This window comes from Lycium ferocissimum, chromosome 6, assembly GCF_029784015.1.
Source record: "Lycium ferocissimum isolate CSIRO_LF1 chromosome 6, AGI_CSIRO_Lferr_CH_V1, whole genome shotgun sequence".
Lineage (NCBI taxonomy): Eukaryota > Viridiplantae > Streptophyta > Magnoliopsida > Solanales > Solanaceae > Lycium > Lycium ferocissimum.
In genome coordinates this window covers 11899873-11923406 of record NC_081347.1, presented here as the reverse complement: position 1 = coordinate 11923406, position 23534 = coordinate 11899873, and the positions used below count along the sequence as shown (strand labels likewise).

Genomic DNA, 23534 nt, shown 5'->3' with positions numbered 1-23534 from the left:
CCGTTAGTATGGGCTTGGCCCGTGAATTGATATGGGCAATTCGCAGAATGGGGTGGTCTTTAAATTTTTCCCTTCATATTTGAAATGTTTAAATTTTGCCCTTCGGCTAACACCCATAGGTTCCGAGGTTCGAACCCACGCGCGGTCAAAATTTTAAAAAAAATTCGCAAGGCGGTTTAAATTTATCTTTGCCGCAACAACAACATTGGAATTACATTTTATCTGGGACCCCGGCATAAGCTGACTCATAAGTATCCGTGATAACTTTGATAATTCCTTCACAAAGTTATGCCTAAGTAAGAGATCTTTTAATTTTAGCCCTTTTCAACCCGGCCCACCATCGTGGTAAGCTGACTCAATCCGGCCCGTTAAATTCCAAAACCCGCAAATGCTGGGCCGACCCATATTGACAGCTGTTAAAAAAAAGAGAGGCAGAGAAGCACACGCAACAAAGCTATCGTACATTGTGCTTCAATGCTTGTGCATCCATTTGGTCTAAACCCGGATCCAAATTGCTAACCCAGCAGCAGGCAACACCAAAATTCTCTTCTGCTTCACTCTATAAACCAAAAAAAAAACAGATAGAAGGCACAATCCCCAAGCTCCAATCACAGTACTAAAACGGTAATTTTCTTCTGTAATTATCCAAAATTCCCTAATTACTTACACTTTTTGGTGTAATTTTAGGTGCACATATTAAACAAGAATATGAATGCCCTAGTGAATGAGTTCATAATCAAGCTTAAGAAACGGTAATTCCTCTCTCTATCTATATGTGTTAGGGTTTATCGGAAACAACCTCCCTACCCCAAAACGGTGGGTAAGGTCTGCGTACATCCTACCTTCCCCAGACCCCACTTGTGGTTATGTTGTTGTTGTTGTTTTATGTATGTATTTGAATGTTGATAGGAAAATTGAGGGGTCGAAAGCAACAGCAAAAGTAACAGCAGAAGTGTTACGGTCGTGTATATCGCAACAGAGACTACCTCATACCAATCAGGCAGCTGCTCTCATTGATGCAATCAGAGCTATTGGGGAAAAATTGATTGCTGCTAATCCAGTTGGTATATTAAGCTTCTCTTTCTCCCCTTTATCCTTTCGTTTTGTGCTCTTTTTTTGTAATGGTTTCTTGGTTGGATTTTGCTTAACCTATATTAGTATAAATATGAGTTAATGGTCAAAAAACACACCTAAACTATCACCTTTTCCCGAGTTTCATACCTCATCTATCCATTGTTACCTTTATCTGCCTAAACTATCACTCCCTTTGTATTAAAACACACATCGATGCTGAGTTGGCATCCACGCACCTGTTGTCGATTGATTACAAATATTTGGTCAACTTAGCATCTAGGCGTGTTTTAATACAAAGGGAGTAATAGTTTAGGGTAGGTAAAGGCAATGTCTGATAGTTGGGGTGTGAAACTTGAGAAAAAGTGATAGTTCAAGTGTGTTTTTGACCATTATCTCATGGTGCAATTCAAAGAGTTGCAAACTAAAATAAATAAATGTGTCACGTCTCTAACACCTTAAGGTTTTAGATGAGGTGTTTCATACATCGACATGGTATTAGATCAGCAAAGGGTTTGGTTCGAGTTTCACAATTGGTTATAAATAGTTGTTCTTGCTTTGTAAAGACTAAAGAAAAGAAAAAAAAAACTCAACAATGATGCCTGCTGAAGAAGAAAAATAAATTAATAAGTGTCATTTTCCCAACAAATTAAACTTTTAAATGGGGAGGTTCAGACAAATTAAACATTGACCATGTGTTGTGCTTTTTAGAGACTTTTTGAATTTATATCTCCGTGTGACCTATAGCTGATGGGTTCGAGCCCGCTTCCTTAAGAGTAGGCTGCCTACATTACACCCCCTACAAGCGCATCCCGTCACCGGGCACTGCGTGACGCAATGTTTCGGACCCTAGCTCTTTTTGTTATATCGATGAGTCAATCATCTAAGCCTCAATATGGCTTGCTGGGATCAGCTATATGAATCATTGGCAACCATTCTGCTCTATCTACAACAACAACATACCCAGTGTAATTCCATCTGGTCCAACAGTTTTGATTAAAAAATTTTGGGGATTAGTTGAATACATTTTAATAACTAACAACAACAACATACCCAGTGTAATCCCACAAGTGGGGTCTTGCGCGGGGGGGGGGGGGGTGGAGGGCGAGTGTACGCAAACCTTATCCCTACCTTGGGAGGTAGAGAGGCTGTTTCCGATAGACCCTCGGCAAACGTTTTAATAACTGAAAAAATTAATAATAGGAGATAATTGAAATAGTAAGAATCTGGTATGTAGTAAGAAGACCAGTTACATGGTTACTGTTGAAGCTAGTAGCACCTTCTATCTCTCCTTGTCTCTCATCTCCTTCCTTCTTGGCCAGTTTGTGGTAGATTTTGTTTGTGGAATACTTCCTGTAGACTTTAGATTATTATTTTTTGAAATGGTAACAGGTTTTATATATGAATGCACAAAGTTTGTGCATTTACAGAAAAGGAAACTGACAAAATGTTATCCTATACAACTTAAAAAGATTTTAAAATCTCTAGGATATATTCAATATTCAATGGAAATTCTTCTTTACACCAATGCTGAAATAACAAAAGGGAGTTCATCTTAGTCTTCTGAGTTGAACTGCCCATGTCTTAAAAGCATCTCAGGTTCCTTCTCTCTGGATAGTCCACCAAATGCAGGCTGGTGTAAACCGCCTCCCCTGTTCCAGCTTTTCAGTAAGTCCAAAGAACTTTTTGGCATTACCCGTGTGAGACCTCTCATGCACAAAATGGCATTCCAGATTTGCCGAGTTCATTCTTCTACAGATTCTGAGGTTTATCTAATTGATGGAGAGACTGGGTTTGTCATCTTTGCTTAAGGTTTAAATGTAGAGCTGGTTTGGGCCATGATCTATTCTTAGTGAAGCATCCAACTTGCTGGCTGATCACTGACAATAGAGTTGTATGTTGTGATTTTTATGTCTAAGAAAACTTTCCATTTGTGCGTTCTGAGGTTCTTTTGGTATCTAAGTTTGGTTGTATGCTTATTATTTTCCATGTGCAAAAGAATGTTTTTTCTCAGGCAACCACCTAGCAGGAAGTTAGATGTAAAGTAATTTCACTTGTTTCTTTGATTTATTGTTATCTTTTATATAAAATAATCTGCATATCTGAAAGAATTTTTTTTGTCATTAATTTTTGCTCAATATCCAGTATGATGTGTAATAAGTATGTTAGAAAATCAGTTACAGAATTTATTGTCAAAGAATCTTTTGCCAATGTATTACACCCCGACCCTGGTCAACTAATATTTTTAGATGAAATGAGGGAGTAAACATATTTGAAAAGTCAATTAAAGAATTCCAGGCGTACTTGCTCTGGACACTAGAATTCTTACGACACCAATTGATACCTCGGGTATAGTTACTACCAATGGTTAGGGTGTGTGTTTTCTCTCCTAACAGGGAAAAAGCAAGGATTATGTTGAATGAGTCTGCTAATATTTTGACTGAAGGGCTTATGATATTCTGCTAGTTTAAATTTCTTATTCTGGAGGAGTTTATTTTTTGTGTTCCTTCTAGATGTCCTTACTTTCTTTTGCTAATTTAACTTTTGGTGATATCGCATGAACATCACAGAGCTCGCTGTCGGTAACATTGTTAGGCGAGTTCTTAACATTATAAGGGAGGAGGATGTATCTTTGACAACTGCTGCTGTTGGTGGGTTGGGTGTATCGGCTGGAAGTGATGATGAAGATGATTTCAAGCAAGATGATCATCCAGATTTATCTGCCACAGCTGTGGCTGCTGCTGCTAGAAGCACCTTGAGAGCACCTTCCTTGCAGACCCTCCTTGAAGACATCCCACAATCAACAGCTGTACCTCATGCACCTTCTTCTGGTGGTGATTCTGAAGGAAAAACCAAATGTAAGCAGTCAATAGATCATGGTATAAAACATTGTTTTTACATAAATTAGACCGTGATATAAAAATGATTGAGGATCTTTAAGACATTTGAGTAATAAGTGAGTTAGCAGATTACCATGAGGCCACCAGCTGTTGTGATTGGATTGGTACTGTGAATGCATTTAAACACTTCATGTTGTTCCAGAAATGGTATACTGTTGGTACTGGGATTAGAAGTAATCAGTCTTGTCAGGTTGTGACTTGTTTCACATCTTTTTACAGCTGCTGATAAGAATTCAACGAGCAGGAAACTAAAGCATAATGTCATTGAGGCTGTTAATGAACTTATTCAAGATATTGCTACTTGCCACGAACAGATTGCTGAACAAGCAGTTGAGCATATCCATCACAAGTATCTGCCTCCTCCCTCTTTGTGATTTGGCCGTCAGTGTTTTTTCCTCATTCATATTTCTGATATTTGAGAGTGACCTTAGATCCGGTTGGGTATGATACGTTATCTTCCATCTTGATGGTTGTGGATCTTTGCTGGCTTTGCGATGAAATTTCATTTATGACATTACCATAGTTTGCTTTAACAGCCATCCATTATTCAAGGTTTTTTCCATCTCTTTGATGAGTAATTTTGTTGACATAAACAGCTCCATGGAAGTGCTGGATTTGTACAGCGAGAGATATTGGTCCTTTGTACTGTACAACATTAGCAATAGCAATAACTACGTCTCAATCTCAATCTAGTTGGGGTAGGCTAATATCTTCTTTCTTTACAATAAAGTCCAAAAGACTATCAACATGATCTATCTTGTTCATGTTACGCTCAAAAGACAAAAGTCGTAAACCTCTACACTTATACATGAGGTGCTTTCCTATCTGGACATCTAGAATTTCTGCCTTTGCAGATTAACCGAACTATTCATAGAGGAATGTTACTCCATAACATTTTGAGCTGCTTTCTTATCTTCCGACTTCTTCAGCCGCTGATGGCTTCCTTGAGTTTGCTACACATCACCCATTTAATACCACATAGGCTAGTGAATGATCTCAGGTCTGCCAAGATGTTGGACAGTACGGCAACTAGGGTCCCAAGGCTTATACAGCACCTTCACATAAATAGCATTTACTGCACAGCCCATTCTGTTCTAAGTTTACCTGATTTAAACATGCTTTGTGCAAAGCAGTCCAATCAAAGCACACTGATGGTGCTTTCCTCTTCCACAGATTTCTCCATGGCCATTGAGTATGCCTTGCAGTTCTGTTTGGTACTCTATCGCAGGTTTTAACAGGGAAGTAGCCATGCCCTCTGTGTGCCAGATCAGCCTAGTCTTTTGTGACCATATATTCAAAGTTCTATTGCGTATGATGATCATTTTGCATTCTCATGCTTGCCTCAAATCCGTGTGGGGGAAAAGATAGCATTTTTCACCATTGCATGTGGACCGTGACTGTTGAATGACCGCAGAGAAATGAAAAGTATTAGTACTATGAGTACACAAGGTTGTCTTGTCATACATGGCCGTTTTTGGTGGAACAAGCCTATTTTACATATAACTAAGTCAAGCTTGGAACTACCACATCAACAACTTCGCCTCAATCCCAAGCTAGTTGGGTCCACTATAAGGAACTAACACACATTAATATCAGTGTAAAGTGATTCGCGGGTCAAAGCACTTGAAGGCTGTCTTTCCATTTTCAGAGGGTATATTACTAAACGCCTAGAATGTGGGAACTAGAATTTATTTAAAACTGGTTGTTATAATGCATCAAGTAAATGAAACTTAATCATTGTCTTTATAAGGGTAAATGAACTGATATTTTTGTTTGAGCCTTTGAGGTTTATAGATAACTGCCACGTTCTTGTCGGTTATTTATGATTATTGACCTATAGGAATGACAAGCAGAAGCAGCAAAAGAACTTTCAATATATGAAGTCTCCCATTATTCAGTATTCTTGGTCTTTGCCTTGCATTTGGTTACAACAAGAAACAATTACCATGCGTGGTGCAGCACTAGTACTTTTGTGTAGTTTTCTTTCTTTCCTTGTTCTTTTGGCCTGTCAAGTTCATAATTACTTATCCATTGCATAGCGTGGGCTTGTTACCCAAGTGGGGGCATTAAGTGATGGTACAAGTATAATTTTTTCTCAAAAAATTACTTATCCAATGACAGTGTAATGACCTTCTACTGATTCTTTTTCAGTAAATAAACTTCTAATAGAACTTTAGCAAGAGTCTTATGTTAAGTTTGCCACTTGGATCTGTTGTTTCATATTGAATATACTATTATTCCAGTAGGACTGCCAATGGAATTATCAGATATCTATTGGTGACATCTGCTTTAGTAACAATATTTTTAGTTATCATGAAAATGACAACAATCTCAACCCAGGATCTCCTCTGCTACGGGGGGATCTTATTGGTAGTGGTTATCTGGAACTATGGTGGTCTATGGACTATGGTAGCCCCTATGCAGCATTCCTGCAGACTAAAAGCATAAGAAATTCACTTTGGTTGACCTACATGGTCAGTGAAATCAGACAGATGTCTACTCAACTAGGTAAGTTAGACTAACACATAAAGGGAGCTTACTGTCACTTTAAAGTTTTTCTCAATCCATAATTTTCACCTGGCCCTGCTAACACGGGATGCTTTGATCACCGGGCCTCCCTTTTTGGTTTAATTAATATATAAAGTTGTTTGCTATTGCTAGTAGCTGTTTATAGATTGAAAAGTATCGGAAGCTTGATGCTTTCCTCTCTGATCCAGTTATATGTGTTCCAACTCTTTCTTCACCTATTAATTGTTGTCCCTTCCCACTTTCTTCCAGTGAGGTAATCTTAACTTTAGGCAATTCAAGAACGGTGATGGAATTTCTATGTGCTGCAAAGGAAAAGAAGAGATCTTTCCGGGTTTTTGTGGCAGAGGGTGCCCCAAGGTTGTAGAAGTGTTATCTTTGATCATTAAATGTTGTAATACTGTATGGTTTCTGTAATCTCCTCCTTTTTTAATTATCTGCTTTTTCTACTAGTTTGATTCTTCCTCCTTGGTTTTACTTAAGGTATCAGGGACATGCCCTTGCAAAAGAATTGGTTGCCAGGGGCCTGCAGACCACGGTTATCACTGATTCTGCTATTTTCGCAATGATCTCGAGAGTCAACATGGTACGTCAGTGCTATAACTTGTTACATTTAGTTATGAGGCCACAGTCCTTTTACCTGAATTCTGATATTTCCTATGAAAAGGTTGTAGTTGGAGCCCACGCTGTCATGGCTAATGGTGGGGTTATTGCACCTGTCGGAATGAATATGGTGGCTCTAGCAGCTCAAAGGCATGCTGTTCCCTTTGTTGTTCTTGCAGGCACTCACAAGGTATTTTAGAATCACTAAGGCACTCGTTTGTTCCTTCAGGAAATTAATATATTTTACTCCTAGTTCTATTTAAAAAATTAAAGAGCTTACCCATAAAACAGATTATGTAAATATTGGATTCTTCTGCTCCTGACTGATATGTACTCCTTCAAATTAAATTGTATTAGACTTTTTTGTTTTTGGTGTAAACTGGTCTACACAGAAGATACTCATTCATAGAGATTCTAGGTTTCTGCTAGGATTATATGAACAATTTTCTTCTATTTTTTGCTCTCTTGTAAATATGGTTTCAGTACAACCTATGTACTATTCTTATTGAATATAAACAAATATTAACTTCTCAAAAGAAAAAAAAATAATCTGTTTTTGATGCTACGGTATTAGTACATACGATTTTGCCTCTGAAGCATGATGGATAAGAATTATGTAAATTAAGTAGATTACTTGGAAATAAGCATGAGAGGCTCCCTCACTAGTCAAAGCATCAAGGAGAATATCAAATGCTCAAGTTAGACTAAGGCAAAAAGGGAGGTCCGTCTTGCTCTGATTTTGTATTAATGAAAGGTCGAGAGCATTTTTTAAAAGCTTTGAAGAGATTATTTCGGCAGCTCACTACTTAACAGTGTTGCCTAGTTTTATTCTTGTGGTGTCGCAAACAGTCCTTTTTTTGTGTTTTTTACCGTTTAGAAGGAAATTTGTATAAAACTAGTTGATTGAGCTCTAGTTCAGGCTAAGTGCTCAAATTAGGGCCGAGTTGCAATTCAGGTCAAGCCTATTCAGTATCCACTATATTCACGGTCAATCTTGAGCCAACTAGCGATTCTTAATCAAACTCTCATTGAACTGAGGCTTGATCTCATACCACCTCAATTAGTTGAAGTAAGATTGTTTCCAGAGCGGGACATTTAATATTAGATGGCACATTTTGGCTTCCAAATTTTGGATTTTATTAATCCGGTTAATTGCTTGGCGGCATCTGATATGAAATTCGAAAAGACTATGTTCTAGCTAAATGAAGGCACTGGACCAGTAGGTTCCGTCCTAGTCAATATGAGATTATTCTTACTTTGATATCCTTCCATCATAGTCATTGCCACTCTGTGTCCTCCACTACCAAGTATCACTACTGAAGCTGACAACTATAGTACTATCAAGCCACATCTTGGCTCCTCAATCCTCACTAGCTTAGAACTACAACAAACACACACAAACACATTTAATATTTGAGTCATGCCACTATTAATCTCTAGCCGATAGCCCGATTAACACTGTTGCCTAAAGAACTATTCTATGTGTTTAATGGTAGGCCAGCAATGGCTATGTTGCGTTAGTGGTTGAAGTTGCATTGCTCTAGGGTGTTGTTCGATGTGGGGATTACGATAGTCCACTCCAGAAAGGTATTGCATATATTTCACAAGTCATGTCACGATTAATAAGTTTAAATGGGAACCAGAAACATGAAACTTTATGGGGAAAGGAAACTGGTTTTGTATTCAACTACGACAGAGCCATAAAATTTACGAACATAAAATTTACGAATGCTAACTGAAACCTTGCAAAGTAGTAAGAAGCATAAAATTTCCATCTCGAAAGAAATATATTGTAGATTTTAAGTCATACTATGGTATTTAGATTTGAAGAAAATTGCATACTATTGACATGGATAAAATAAACAAGTCTCTTATAAATTGGATCCTGAGTGCATGAAGAATAAAGAAGGCAGCTAAACAAGTCACTACCATTGTAGGACATGGGTTATTTTAAAATACTACTTACTAGTGATTTCCTGGCATTCTTGTAGTTGATTGAAGGAAAAACCATAGAAAATGGTGAACTATTTTTCTCAGGTCAAATATCTTTTTTTGCTGCACCGTTTCAACTGAGTCTCATTTGGGTAACGACTTGTTTGTGCAACAGTTATGTCCTTTGTATCCGCACAATCCAGAGGTCTTGCTAAATGAATTGAAGTCACCAGCTGAGCTACTGGATTTTGGGGAATTCTCAGATTGCCTCGATTCTGGGAGCAGCTCTGGTTCCCCTCTACTTCATGTTGTTAATCCCGCATTTGATTACGTCCCACCAAATCTTGTTAGTTTGTTTATAACAGACACGTAAGTTCCCCTTACTATTACTATTTTTGAGAAATTATTTCTTCATGTAATGTTACTCCTTGGTGCATGCTGATTGATAGCTATGTGACCCGCCCTTAATATGCGCTAGATTAATTTACAACTCAATCTACTTAAAAGCAAGAAGAAATATCTCTGGGAGATCTGTCTGATCAATGTTGACAGTACAAACTGCTAAGTGTGAAATATTTTATTTTCTTATATTTTAACATGTTCCGGTTTTGGCATAGGGAGGTGTTTGCAATATTTGTTCGCTGTAATTTGACTACATGATCTTTTATTATGTTTTTGTTTTTTCCCCCTTTTTATTTTAAAGCTCTGGGCTTAATTCTCTTTTGCTGTTTCAGGGGTGGACATAATGCTTCATACATGTATCGGCTCATAGCTGACTATTATTCTGCTGATGATTTTGTGGTGAAACAGATCGATTTCTTGAAATAGTATCAAGCTTCAGCTGTTCTATAAATATCAGTGAGCTATCGTTTCTTAAGCATCAATGCATTTCTCAGATAAGTTATGGTGTCCAAAAATTTGACTGTAGTGGGGCTGTGGTGTAGCAACAAGGCACGAATGTGGAATAGTTGCATGAAACGCGTTTTTTTTTGCTTTGTTCATTTCTTCCTCTTAATTGGATTCACATTTAAAACATCTATTTTTTCCTACTTTCCTCTTTTGTTTGTTCATAGCACTGCCATACTGCAGCCTCGAATTTTCTATGGTCAACCTGTCTTACTTTCACCTGTTCAAATTGAAATAAGTTATTAGCCTTGTCCAATATTCCAGATAGTATTGCCAAGTAGTTTGACCGATAAAAGCAGAATCATCGAGAAACTAAGAAAAAGCAAAGAACTTGAGTTGTTTTTGCAAAGTTTCTCTTGCTCTTTAATCCAGTTTAATTCTTTCAAGAGGAAAATCTGCAAAATACTGAGTAGTTCCACCCAAAGAGAGTCCTGTTTGTTATTGCATCCGCTAACTTTAGACCATGCTACTAGCTGTTGGATTTCGTTACAAACTAATCCTATAGTTGATTGACGCTCAGGTAACTCATTCAGCTGAACCTAAAACAAGCTGCAGGCAAGGAGTCCTCTCCTGGATTTATTACAAGTACATGAGAAGGCCGAATTAAATGTATACCCGGATGAAGTTCGTGTAAAGACGCTTGAACAACAGGCATTATAGTCAAAATGACAAGTTTAGTAATCATATTCTTTTTCATTTGTCCAAGAGGCTACACCTATATTGTACTGACTGCAATAAGCAGATGAAGAGAGCCTCCCGATTTTGGAGTGTAGATTGTTTTTGATATTAGATTTGTGCTTGAATATTGTGCTTTGGGATATATACAGCGCATTTTTTATGGGCTTGATGTAGCTTTCCTTTGAGGTATTGTCATGCTATTGGACTGAAAAGTTGTGTTGTCTATTATTGGTTTATTCATCTGAGTTGTCAACAATTAGAAAGGTGGTATAGGCCATGAGAGACATGATGAGATATTTTTTCCTTGAGAGAATGACGAGATTCGCACTCGGTATCTGAAGTTTTTTTGAAAAAAATTAAGCCTATACATAGAAGCTTATATCCAAGTTTAATTTTCATTGATACAATTAGTTCTCTCTTTTCTCCATTATTTTTTATGTGCTCTACTTGAAGATCTATCGGAAACAGCAACTTCTCATAGAGAAAAGTTGATTATCAAACCAAATTCAATCTAATAACTACAAAGAAGTAAACACCAAATACTTTGGAGATGCAAAGTGTTGTAAAAACACAAATATTCTTCCAGGAGAAGCTTGAAGAATGGCCTTACTGGCAGTATTTGCAAGATAAGTGAACTGAGATAAGGGCCTCTTTGCAATGGAGACATTGAAGCAACAAGAGTGTAATTGTAATGTTGTCCATGCTGCCCGTCAACAATATAACTATTATAGTTTTTTCCCTGTTAGATTTTGGAGGGAGGCAATCGGGTGTTGGCTTCTGTGAAAGCTTCTTGTAATGCAAGCATGGTGACTTGAGAGGTGTAGTTTAAGTGGAAGCCCAAAGACGAAAGTGAAATACCACTACTTTTAACGTTCTTCCGATAATCAGAAGCAAGGCACAGCCCCGAACTACAACTGCTATTTAAGAACCAAGAACTTTTGCACAATGATGCATAAAAACTGAGTAAAAATTAGAAAAATATGTTACAACAAATCCTCTAAGCTCCTTTCCTCTTCCCAAGAAAGGCAACGAGAGGATAACGACAATCAGGTCACAGTAGACCGACTAACTAATTGGCAATTCAACGGATGCAGATTGCACAGTATTTTTGTCACCACTTTCTACCTCAAACCAGAAGAAGAGTGACGTACGAGTATAAATGACTCGTACTCGTTGCAATGTCAGTGTCCCACTGGTTAGGACAGCTTTGGCACCTCCTTCAATTCGAGTTCTCAGAACCGAAACACCATTACTACAAGTCTTGAGTGCTGATGGGACAACCTCAGCAGCACCAGCAGTACTGATAATTGCATAGGAGAGATGATCCAGAGGGTTCGACTCACGCTGAAGAATACACCCATCAAATGTGAGCTCCCCGCTTCGGTGAAGCAAGCAGCAACCGAGCTCTGTCCTCACAGTCAAATTAGCCAGCTTACATTTGGACCTGAACTCCAATGCACTGCTCAGAAACAAAGAACAAACATGCATACAATGGCAAGTGAAAACAGTTGCGGCTATCAGAGAGCAAATCCAAACTCAGGTAAACTTGTCTTGTGCAGACTAGACAACAATAGACATCCTTAAATAAGCATTGCACATACAAATATTGAAGATCAAATAATGCAAATCATGTTGTGGTTCCTTTAGTATTCATCAGAATTGCAAAAGGAATCTGATGAGGAGAAAAAGAAGTAAAAAAGTGATGAAGGTTTCACAAACCTGTCTGAACTGTGGGAGCAAATAAGTGTTGTATCATCAGGACTCTCACCTGCGCCAATCTGTAAAAAGGAAGTTGAGGCAGCGAAATGCTATGCCACTAATCTTAGATAATTCACATGCATTTATATTCTCTTCAAGGTAAATGCCTCTATAGAAAGGGAGAAAATCTCGACTTAACTGCATTGTATGTGAACAGCTTAGCATTGATCAGCCACTACCAGAGTGGACTTAGGATTTGAAGATTAGGAGGCACTATTACTTAAATAAAGCGATAAAAAAGGCCGTGTACTTTGAGTCATTTCAGGCAATTTTGGGGTCATTTGGTTCAGCTGAAAGTGAGCAATGGTGAAGTTTTCTCCATGTGACCTACAGGTCACGGGTTTGAGCCATGGAATCAGCCATTGATACTCACGTCACGATAGATTGTCTACATTACACCCTTGGGTTGCAACCCCTCCCAAGATCCTGTGCGAATGCAGGGCGCTTCGTGTACCAGGCTGCCTCTTTGGTTCAACTCATTAGGTTTTATTTGCAAGAAAAGAAAAAGACAAATCGATAAACAACCCAAATTAGGCTAATTCAGTTTTTCTCAGTTTAAATTCCATGGAACAACATTGGAAGAAAATGGAAAAAAGATATCAAGAAATCAAGAAAGTGATTCAATCAAATAGATAATTGGTGAACCAAAATGTTCACAATTTCTGTAAATTCTTTGTTTGATAAATTCAGTTTACCTTTAAAATTATTTAGATATTTTTCCATCTCAGTTTCAAGTTCAATAACAATTTTTGGTCTTCTTTGGGGCTATCTTCGAGTCGGCACAAGAAGAGAGAAAGTGCTAATCGGAAACAAATTGAGAAATATAAAAGAAGAATAGAAGGCAAAATAAAAAATAAAAAAATTGGAAAACAAGCATTTTAAAAAACAGTGAAATTTTCTTTAGTATGGGATTCTTCGCGAAAGGAGAAATAGAAAAGACGAGACAAGACACAAGGAAAAAAGAAATAAGGAATACAGAAGACAAAAGACAAGACACCAAGCAAGAAAAGTGACACTTCAAACTCGGTTGTCAAAAGACGAAGCCGTCATATGGCTTAGTGTCACCCGTAATCATATAGTGACTGTGGGTGCCAAGTTATTATTTATAGATATTTTTTGCCAAGCTCTATAGGTGGGTCCACCTCTGATCACATCCCCTTTGTCCCCTGTACAGTTCTCTCGTCCTTCCTCCTCCTCCATCTTTCTCTCTCTCCTTATTTTTTTTCCGGGGGTGTGGGGGTGTGGGTGGGGGCAGTGCCCCAATATTTCACATTTGCAATTCCAACTACTCTAAGCTGCTGCCACGCCATATAATATGTTTTTCCAGCATTACCCCCATACATCTAATGGGTTCACATAACCACTACAACGCATTTTGAAGTTACCAAGCAAAGTGGTTTTTCAATCTGAATATTTGACACACGATGGCTGCCTCCTGCAGGCTGCAGCAATCAGTATAGTGTCCCCAGGCCGAAACAGCATCCAGATACGAAGTCAGCTTGTAAGACCATGCTCAGAATAGAGAAAACAAAACGGAATAAAAATGCAAATCTTGCAGCAGAGACGGCCATCTCAATGTTTGGATAGGCTCCAAGCTGAGATAAATCTTTCACAGAACGGTCTACTCGCAACCAAAGGCGAGGATGAGATGCCAAGAATCGCCATCTGTGGCAAACGAGGGCGGTGTTATACCGATCTGCAACTCAACAGCAAGTTGTGACAGAAAAGAATCACATAGCACTATAATGTAGTCTACACTAAAATCTAAGAGCAGGTTCATCCTGTTGGAGGACACTAGAAAAATGAATCACAGTGCACATCTGCAAATTACTTCAGCCTCCCCAATAAAACAAAAAGAAAAATTAATAAGACAGCAAATGAGCACCCACAAAAGTCCTAAAACTAGGGATGACATTAATCTGGTTTCTCATAATCCAATAAATTAAGATAGCTTTAACAGTGGTGCTGGTGCTTAAACACTACTACTCATTGCCTTTTAGGGATATGGGGTATGAGTGCTCTTTTTTATTATTTTCTCTTCAAACTAGTAATGATAAGAGCTCTTGAAGTCTTTTTTGGCACAATGACTACTGGCAATATCCAAGCCTCAAAACAGACTTAGCATATGCTGAACTGTTCAATTATATGCTCCTACACCAACACTCGGCTTAAGGTTGCTTGCCCTGTTAACTGGCTGAGCTTACAAGAAAAAAAAAAAAAACACGAGATATTTTACAAAAAAGAATACAAATTAAAAGAAAAAAAGAAAGATGAGTATACAATCAGGCCACTCTGACAGTTGGTGAATTCCGAAATCTATAGTTACCTTTCTCAGAGAACCAACAGAAAAAGAGCAAAGACAAGCAACAGACTTACAGGCAAAACCAAGTTTCTTTCTTGATTAAGTGTTTCAAAGCCTATAATCCAGCAATATCGGATAAGAAATCTTATATATATATATATATAAAGCAGGGACTTAAGCCGCTTACGTGGCAGCCTCACAGACAAGTATTCTTATTTATCTTTTCCCTCAATTTTTTGGGGTTTTCTGTATTTTTAAATATTTTCGTAATATGCTTAAAAAAACAAAAGTCACCTCATTTTAAAAAAAAATGGAACTGCCGTTGTGACTTTTGAATTCCCCTTTGATTACTTTCCTTATCTCCTACCACTAACACCTCTTTGTCTAACAGTAACATTTTAAAGGGCCCGCAAATTCCACAACTTCACTCAAATCAAAGAGAAAATAAGAAGAAAACGGGCAACATTTTCATTTTCCCTTTTCGTAAACAGAGCAGCCGTAATGGTTCCATTGATAACTGCTACTGGCACTTATAGGAGAAAAAGGAATACATCGACATCTTTCGTCTCATTTTCCCTCTTCCGATTCAGTTTATGTTAATGTGAAGATGACTTCCAATAACGGCACAAATGAAACGGGCAAAAAGACGCAGAATAAGAAGAGCACGTATCACTATATTCTGGATAATATCCCTTGATCAGGTTTGCTGTTCATTTTGTTAACCATTAATCTTATTGGTTAAATAGATAACAAAGCCAAACATTTCATGAAATGATATGGCTCACTTATTGCGGTTTCTTCTTCCTTTTGAGAATGGCAAAAGCCATTTTTTGGATAAATAAAAGAAAAGACTGTTAAAATTATTGCTGAGCGAGGGAGAGACACTTTCTGTCTTTATAACAAAACTGAAATTATTCTAGAGATATGCGTCAAGGTTCGTCCTCTTCACCGATGATTTCTGCCTAACAAAAGGTTTCACTTACCAGGTTTTGAAAGAACACAGACTCTTCATGAAATTTCTTTAGTTAATATATAGCACAAACCTCATGATGTTTGAGAATCTTTCTTACGTAAGTTAATACTCCTAAATAGAATAACCTGCTTGGTGAAGATGTCCATTTCTTTGCCCCTTTTGAAATAATCGTTCGTCAAATGAATTGTAGGCTACACATCATCTTCCTTTCTAAAAAAAGTTCTATCCTTAATGTTACTACTTAGAGGATTCATAGTTATTAGTGAGATTTTCTCATTGTTAATGTAGAGGACAAAGTACTTTTAATATTAAAGATATAAGTACACGAAATGTCAGTTCGTGAAACAGAGTACGTAATATGTAATGTCTGAATATTTTACTACTCCCTCCAGTTAAAAAAGAATGTCAACTTAGCCTTTATTTTTTGTTCAAAAAGAGTGTTCACATACCAATAAAATTAACCATACTTCTCCAGATTTGCACTAAGTGACCAAATCTCAGTACCTATTTAAACAGGGGAATTTTAGTCAAAAAAAATTATTTAGAAGTTAGTATTTTTTTAAAGAATGTGCAAATGGCTAAGTGGATAGCTTTTTGAACCGGAGGGAGTATTATTTTTGCTGGTAGGAAGACTTTATTGATAGATCATGGGAGTGATCTACAATAATTTGTTCCCTAAAGTGTGATACAGGAAAGGAGAAATAACATCATATTTAAGTCAAGGGGCATGTGCATATATATATGACAACATATATATTTGAAGAGGACGGAATTTTGTGGTAGTAGATCAGGATATAAAAGAAGTTTTTTTTTCTACCGTGACAATGATTTATGCATAGTGAATTACTTCCATTTATTTGAAGAGGAAGTGATTTTGTGGTATATGTTTCCGTTTTCAGCACTCTAACTCAACTTCTGTTGAATTTTCTTTTTTTTTTAGATGAATAGCATTTTACTTGTATGTTGCTTCACATCTACTATTAACTTGTGGCTCCTGTTGTGTCTTTTAGTTATGCTTTTCTCCCTGTTTTTCAATACGAGTACTTAAAAATTGCTTATTCTTTCCACGCAGATATTTGATAGAAATAGCAATCACTTTTAAGTTTTAGCTATTCCTTGAAAGAAGAATATGTCAGTTAGACAGTTATCAAAATGATATCGAGTTTCGCTTTTGACTTTATTTATAAGTATTTATTAGCGCAGAACACCAAAACTTACAAATTGAATTGTTATATTAAACGTTCCAAATAGGCATGTGCTTAAATGGTCTCAGGATATTTTGCTATGTCTCATGTTTTAGGAGATTCGTCGGGTTCGTTTCATTTGGACAATTTAAGTATTATTGTTTGTTAGCATATTTTGTTAGGCTCGAAGTTTAGTTTGGTGCGTTTATTTGGATAGGATATTTACTCAAATGGTCAAAGATAACCACATTGGGTATACCCTGCAGTACATTTTTCAGGAGAATATTCACATTTATAATGTACTTTTGTACTTATATATAGAGTTGCTCATTTACTTTTTCGATCTTGATTTTTATATTATTCTTCTTTGAATAGATGTCAGCATAAGCCATGACTCTTTCATAGTTTTATAAGAATTGACAAATTTTGTAATGACCGCGCGAAGCGCGGGTCAATTAACTAGTATAATAACAAACCCACAATTCTCGTGTGCTAAGGTGTAAAAACAAGTTCATATTCCATCCACACTTCTTTTATGTTTTGATTTTTTTTTCTAGTGCACACAGTTCAAACCTCGGCAAATGATGGAGCCCTCTCTAGTCTCCACCCCTCCCCACTTAAAAACCACGTTTTCCATCTATAGCAGGATTTGAACCAGTGATGTGCGTGTAACTCACACATCACACGTTGCGTTCTTACCCCAAGACCAAAGCTCTGGGGGCAAAATAACTTATCCCAACCTAAACCCGTCAACCGGTCCGGTTTAACCGGTTCAAACCAGTAACCGGACCGGTAAAATCGGAACCGAAACCGGAACCGGGTTTCGGTTCCGGTTAACCGGTTCCGGTTAACCGTATATTTTTTACCGGTCCGGTTTCGATTTTTTTGAAACCGGAACCGGTTAAACCGGTGAAATTAAAAAAAAAAATTAATATAGCCGTTGGGCTGGACGTTATTGGACCGTTGGCAACGGTCCATTTGCAAAAATAGCCGTTGCCAAACAGCCATTTACTCATTTTTTGCCCCCCCCCCCCCCCCCCCCCCAACCCCCCAAACTTTTTTTTTAACACTTTAACCCATCCCCCACCCCTATATAAATCCTTCTTCATGTTCATTTTAATCTATACCAATTCACTCTTCTCTTTCTCTCAAATTTCAATCTCTCAATTATAGTTACTTTGCAACAATTAGCCACTTTAAATTTCTCTCAAATAAATATTATAAAGTCTTATTATAGTTTCAATTACTAATTTTGCAATTATAATATTGTTGGTGGAGTTAGTGATTTTGCAACAATCCGAAGTATCTTTGGTGGATTTGCAATTCTAGTCGCCTTCACTTTGTTGAAAATTAATCAGGCAATTTGGTACCTTCGTGGCTTCGTTCCAACTCTATCTTTATTTTTCGCAATTTAATTTACGCAATTTAATTCTAGAAATTTATTTTCTTGTGATTTATTTGAGTGTTATTTAAATTAATTCTATTTAATAATGGCAAAGAGATTTAGACGTGGTGCCGGTAGTAGTAGTGGTATTGTTAGGGGTGGGCTTAATGAGGAAACATTTGTGGAAGAAACGCCTAATTTAGGTATTGATGTTGGTGGAAATAATCCACTTTTAGGTCATGAGGCAATGCAATAACATTTTACCGACACTTTTAATGAAATTGATGATGATGATGATGATGATGAAACACAAGCCCCCGAAAATCCCATAGAAGATACATGTCCTGCACAATCACATACACAAGACAAACCACCTAGAACTCGAAAGCCAACCGCTAAAATTTAGAAATTTATGACTAAGGATAGGGAAAGCCAAATAGCTAAATGTACCCTATGTGGACAAATATTTGCTTTTAGGCAAGAAACTAGTAAAGATGGTGGAACGGGTATACTAAATGGTCAGATGAGAAAGAAACATATGGATGATTGGGGAGAGCAAACGGGTTCAAATGTGGGAGGTATTCAAATGACGATAGACCTACGAACCGGTAGAAATTTTAAGTATGACAAGAAAAAAGAGCGTGTAGAAATAGCTAAAATGGTAGCTTATGATTGTTTACCATTTTCCTTTTCTTCGGGTTTGGGGTTTGTTACTTACATTCAACGTTGTTATAATCCGTTATTTGAGGGTATTCCTAGAAGTACTTGTAGAGCGGATGTTATAGATTTGTATAAAAAATATAGATTTTATTTGCGTCATGTATTTAATTCTTTAAATTGTAATGTTTCTCTTACCGCTGATTTGGGTCTTAGTCTTAACAAGTTAGTTTTTTTGCTATTACATGTCATTGGGTTGATGACAATTGGGTTATGCAAAAAAGAATTATAGCTTTTTTATATGATGAAGGAAAAGGTCGTTACGATGGAAAATTTTTAGCGGATTCAATGTCTACTATTATGAGATTTTTTAATATTTATAGAAAAACACTTTGTATTACTTTAGATAATGCTTCTAATAATATAAAGGCTATTGGTCTTTTAAAAAGAGAATTAACCCTCCGCTAAAAAATATTTTTCATGTGAGATGTAGTTGTCATATTTTAAATTTAATTGTTAAAGATGGTCTTGTGTGTTTTGACGATTCTATTAAAAAAGTTAGAGATGCGGTTGCGTTTCTTTTTTGTAATGCTAATAGGGGAAGACTTAGAGATTTTAAGAATGCTTGTGTGAAAAATAACCTTAGACCTAGGAAAATTCAAGTAGAAATTGAGACTAGGTGGAACTACACTTACATTATGCTACAACAAGCATTTGAGTATAGGATTCCCATACAACAAGTTCACAACAAATATAATATTAATAGTGATGATTGGTTAAATTTTACGCATTGGGAAGATGTTAAAGAATGTATTGAACTCTTAGAAATTTTTTATAATGCAACTCTTGCTTTTTCTAAATAATTCTATCCCACGGTAACCGGAATTTTAGCCTACTTAGCGGAAATAGCTAGAGTTTTATAAGAGTATAAATATAAATCCGGTTATCAAGCGGCTATTTTTGAAATGATAATCAAATTTAAGAAGTATTTTTTTTCCATCCCAACTTTATTTATATTGGGTTCTCTTTTAAATCCTTGTTTAAAAGTGTCTTATACTAAAGCATTGGTTGGTCAAATTTATACATTTTTAGAAATTGAAGCGGGAGTTCGACCATCTTTAGCTGAAGCCAAACTCGCTATTGATGACGAGTTTAGAAAAGTTTTTACTCATTATTCTAATTTGGAAGAACGTGCTACACCCGTTGCTCCACGCCCTACTACTTCTCAAAGTAGCAAAAAGGGCTTGTCGGGTTTGTCGCATTTAAAAGTTTTACATTCACAGCCAACTTCTTCTTCTAGTGCAAACTTTGATGAATATAACTTTTATTTGATGCAGCCAAATGTGGATATCAAGGAACTGGATGAATTGGATGTCTTAGCGTGGTGGAAGAAGTACAAGGCAAGTTATCCGATACTCTCAAGAATGGCTCGAGATATCCTTAAGATTCAAGTATCAATCGTGGCTTCAGAGAGCGCATTTAGCCAAGGAAGACAGCAAATTGGAGACCATAGACATTCATTATCCGGCTTTAGCTTGCAAGTACTAGTGTGCATTCGCGATTGGATTAGATCGGAGCGACGCAACCAAAACTTAGAAGCGGAGGAAGGCGAAGAGGAAGAAATTGAAGATTTGATAGCAAGTGGACCGGACCAAATGGAAGACTTTGAAGATATCTCCATAGCCGAATATGATATGGGGGAAATTAACGAAATGATTTAGAATTGGTGATTTTATTATTCGACTATTTCTTTACAACTTATGTATTATTTGCAAGTTAAAAAAAAACTACAACTTGCAAATAAATGTTATCCAAGAATGAATAAAATATATGACTCATTGATCTTTCTTCTATTTAATTGTGTTCATATTTTTATTTATATTAAGTTAGGAATATACCTAAAATATACTAAGAATATACTTATAATATACATCTACTTAAATTAAAAACTAGAAAGTTATATACTTGAAAAATAACTAAAATATATTAAGAATATACTTATAAATATATATATATATATATATATATATACACACACTATACAAAATAACTAAGTTAGGAATATATGTTTAAGTTATACTTATATATATATATATATATATATACTTGAAAAATAACTAAAATATATTAAGAATATACTTATAATATATAGTATACATATAAGTATAACTTAAACATATATTCCTAACTTAGTATATATATATATATATATATATATATATATATATATATTATAGTATTTATAAGTATATTCTTAATATATTTTAGTTATTTATATATATATATATATATATATATATATATATATATATATATATATAAGTATATATAGTATACATATAACTTAAACATATATATATTAATATATATATAACTTAAACATATATCTCTATATATATATAAGTTATATAACCTAAGTATATTGATATATATATAATAAGTATATTCTTATTATATTTTAGACATATGTAGTATAACTTAAGCATATAACTAATATATATATATATATATATATATATACACACGTATATGCTGTATTGCTGACTTCTTTATTAGCCTGTTAGTCAGTAAATATTTAAACTTTACTTATAAACTTATATAACATATGTAAATATACCTACTATATACTAATAAATACTATAATATATATATACTATACAAAAAAAGGGGGGTTTTGAACTGTTTGAACCGGACCGGTTCCGGTTTTGGATTTGAAACCGGAACCGGTGGCCGGTTCCGGTTTTTTAACCGGAAACCGGCCGGTTCCGTAACCGGTTACCGGTCCGGTCCGGTTTGAACCGGTTGACGGGTTTATCCCAACCACCAGCCAAAAGACAACCATTATTGTGTAAGGTAATAACTATGAAGTATTCGGCTGCAGTAAGAGCTAGGTTAATTGGTTTTTTCAGCAGCACTTCCGGTAAGGGGTCGAATAAATAATTAGATTTGGGACTAATGGCCTTGAAAAAGAAGATATTTGAGAATCTAAGGACCAACATAGACATATACAAAAGTAAATGCCACTCATCTAGAATTATCAATCAATAAGCAGCTATGAAACCATTCAAATGTTGAACACATTAACCACAATCTCAAGCAAGTATAAAAAGAAGAGGACCAAGAATTGAACTGGAAAAAAAAGGAAAAAATAAAATTTTTGAACAAATAAACTGCCAAGTAAGCTCAAAATTAACTAGGATGAAATCCATCAGTGCACATAAAAATCCAATCCTTGCAAGTTGCAACCTTTTATTGGTGAAATTAATAGTTGGGTTTTGCAATATAAACAAAAGAAACAGTGAATTCTAGCTTTAAATCAACTCTGATGAAACCAATCAGGGGAATTATCTATTAAGATGTTAACAAAAATTCAAGAAACTTAATAAAATAATAATTTGACTGAAAGAAATACAACAAGATTCAATCGTTATAACCACTAGCTAATGAAAATTAAGAGTTGGGTTTTAAATTCTCTAACAAAAGAACTGTGAATTTAGCTTAATATTGAGAACTATTTCAAAAGCAAAGTAAATCCTAGAGAATTTTATTATATGAAAGATAGGGCAGTAATTAGAATACCTGGAATTGGGGAGAGAAAACTAAATATGTGTGTTGACACCCAATTTCGTCCCTCCTTTATTCTAATTTATTCCCTCGGGCTTCTAAATTTATTGACGAGCTAAACACTTTATTTTCACTATTATTAATTTTCACTATTTTACTATCAACGTTACTAGCATTATCTTATCACAAATTTCAAAACGGTTCGTCGTCATTTTATTTTCGGATTTTGTGCTCGTTAAACTAATTATACTTTATCAAGTCTTTATTTTCTACATATTAATTTCACATAGTATATATTGTACTAGTTGTTAAATTAGAAGCCTAGGAATAATTAAAATGAAGGAGGAATGGCCACAATTTCAGCCTAATTAATTCCCCAAAGCCAAACGGACCAGCCCACATATTCCTCTACCCGACCAGCCCATATTTTCCCATTGCCAGCCCACTACCATTTTCAACTGACCCAGCCCGTCTTTTATTTCGTTCAACCTAAATAGATCGTGCCTCCATTTTCTTTTCTCTCCTCCCTGTCATCTCTTTCCCCTTTTCAACTAAGAACCAATTTCCCCTTAGCAATGGAAGATTTTGCCATCCCCATTTTCGGATTAAACAGCCATGCACCCCTCCCCCTTTCCCTTTCCTCTCTCTTCACGCTCGTCACCCTCTTCCTCTCTCCTCCATTTCCAGTGAAAACCCAAATTCCCTTTTACCATTACGAGATGTTGTTACCCCATTTTCGTGTAATTACTTTCCTATATCGTCTTCAACGTTCGGGTCAACATAAACGACTAAGAACGCCTCTGAAATTTCTGAAAAAGGGAGCAACTTTAAAGATTCGATTCTTGATTTCAAATGGCTCCTTTAACTTTGTTTGGAGCCAAAAATCTCAGATTCAAAAAACGAAACCCTAGACTTAGCCTATAAGTACATCCTTAAGTCATAGCCGAAGGGAGAGGTTTTTTTCGGTCATCGAGTCTTAGGTTTTTTTTTCGGTCTTGATTTTCTTTTAAATCGAAAACATACGTGAAAATACAAGATTTTGAGACTGAAAATTATCATCGAAAATATAGCCTCCTTCTCAAAACAGTCACATATT

The 23534-nt window shown here is 36.1% G+C and overlaps 2 protein-coding genes across 2 annotated transcripts; one reads left to right on the top strand and one right to left on the bottom strand.

Annotated features, from left to right (window-relative positions):
• The first annotated feature begins 490 nt into the window (after nt 1–490).
• On the top strand, nt 491–10782 carry LOC132059331 (uncharacterized). Its single transcript, XM_059451915.1, has 9 exons — nt 491–752; nt 910–1064; nt 3642–3929; nt 4191–4320; nt 6750–6857; nt 6981–7083; nt 7165–7290; nt 9208–9401; nt 9767–10782. Exons 1-9 carry the CDS (start codon nt 709–711, stop codon nt 9858–9860), a joined length of 1242 nt encoding a protein of 413 aa, XP_059307898.1. The 5' UTR covers nt 491–708; the 3' UTR covers nt 9861–10782.
• Nucleotides 10783–11461: 679 nt separating this feature from the next.
• On the bottom strand, nt 11462–23036 carry LOC132061112 (F-box protein SKIP5). The gene is made up of 6 exons (XM_059453980.1): nt 22998–23036; nt 22454–22505; nt 13904–14070; nt 13760–13816; nt 12336–12394; nt 11462–12075 (listed from the first exon to the last, which is right to left on the bottom strand). The coding sequence occupies exons 1-6, from the start codon at nt 23034–23036 to the stop codon at nt 11682–11684; spliced, it is 768 nt and encodes a 255-aa protein (XP_059309963.1). The 3' UTR covers nt 11462–11681.
• Between the last annotated feature and the right edge of the window lie 498 nt (nt 23037–23534).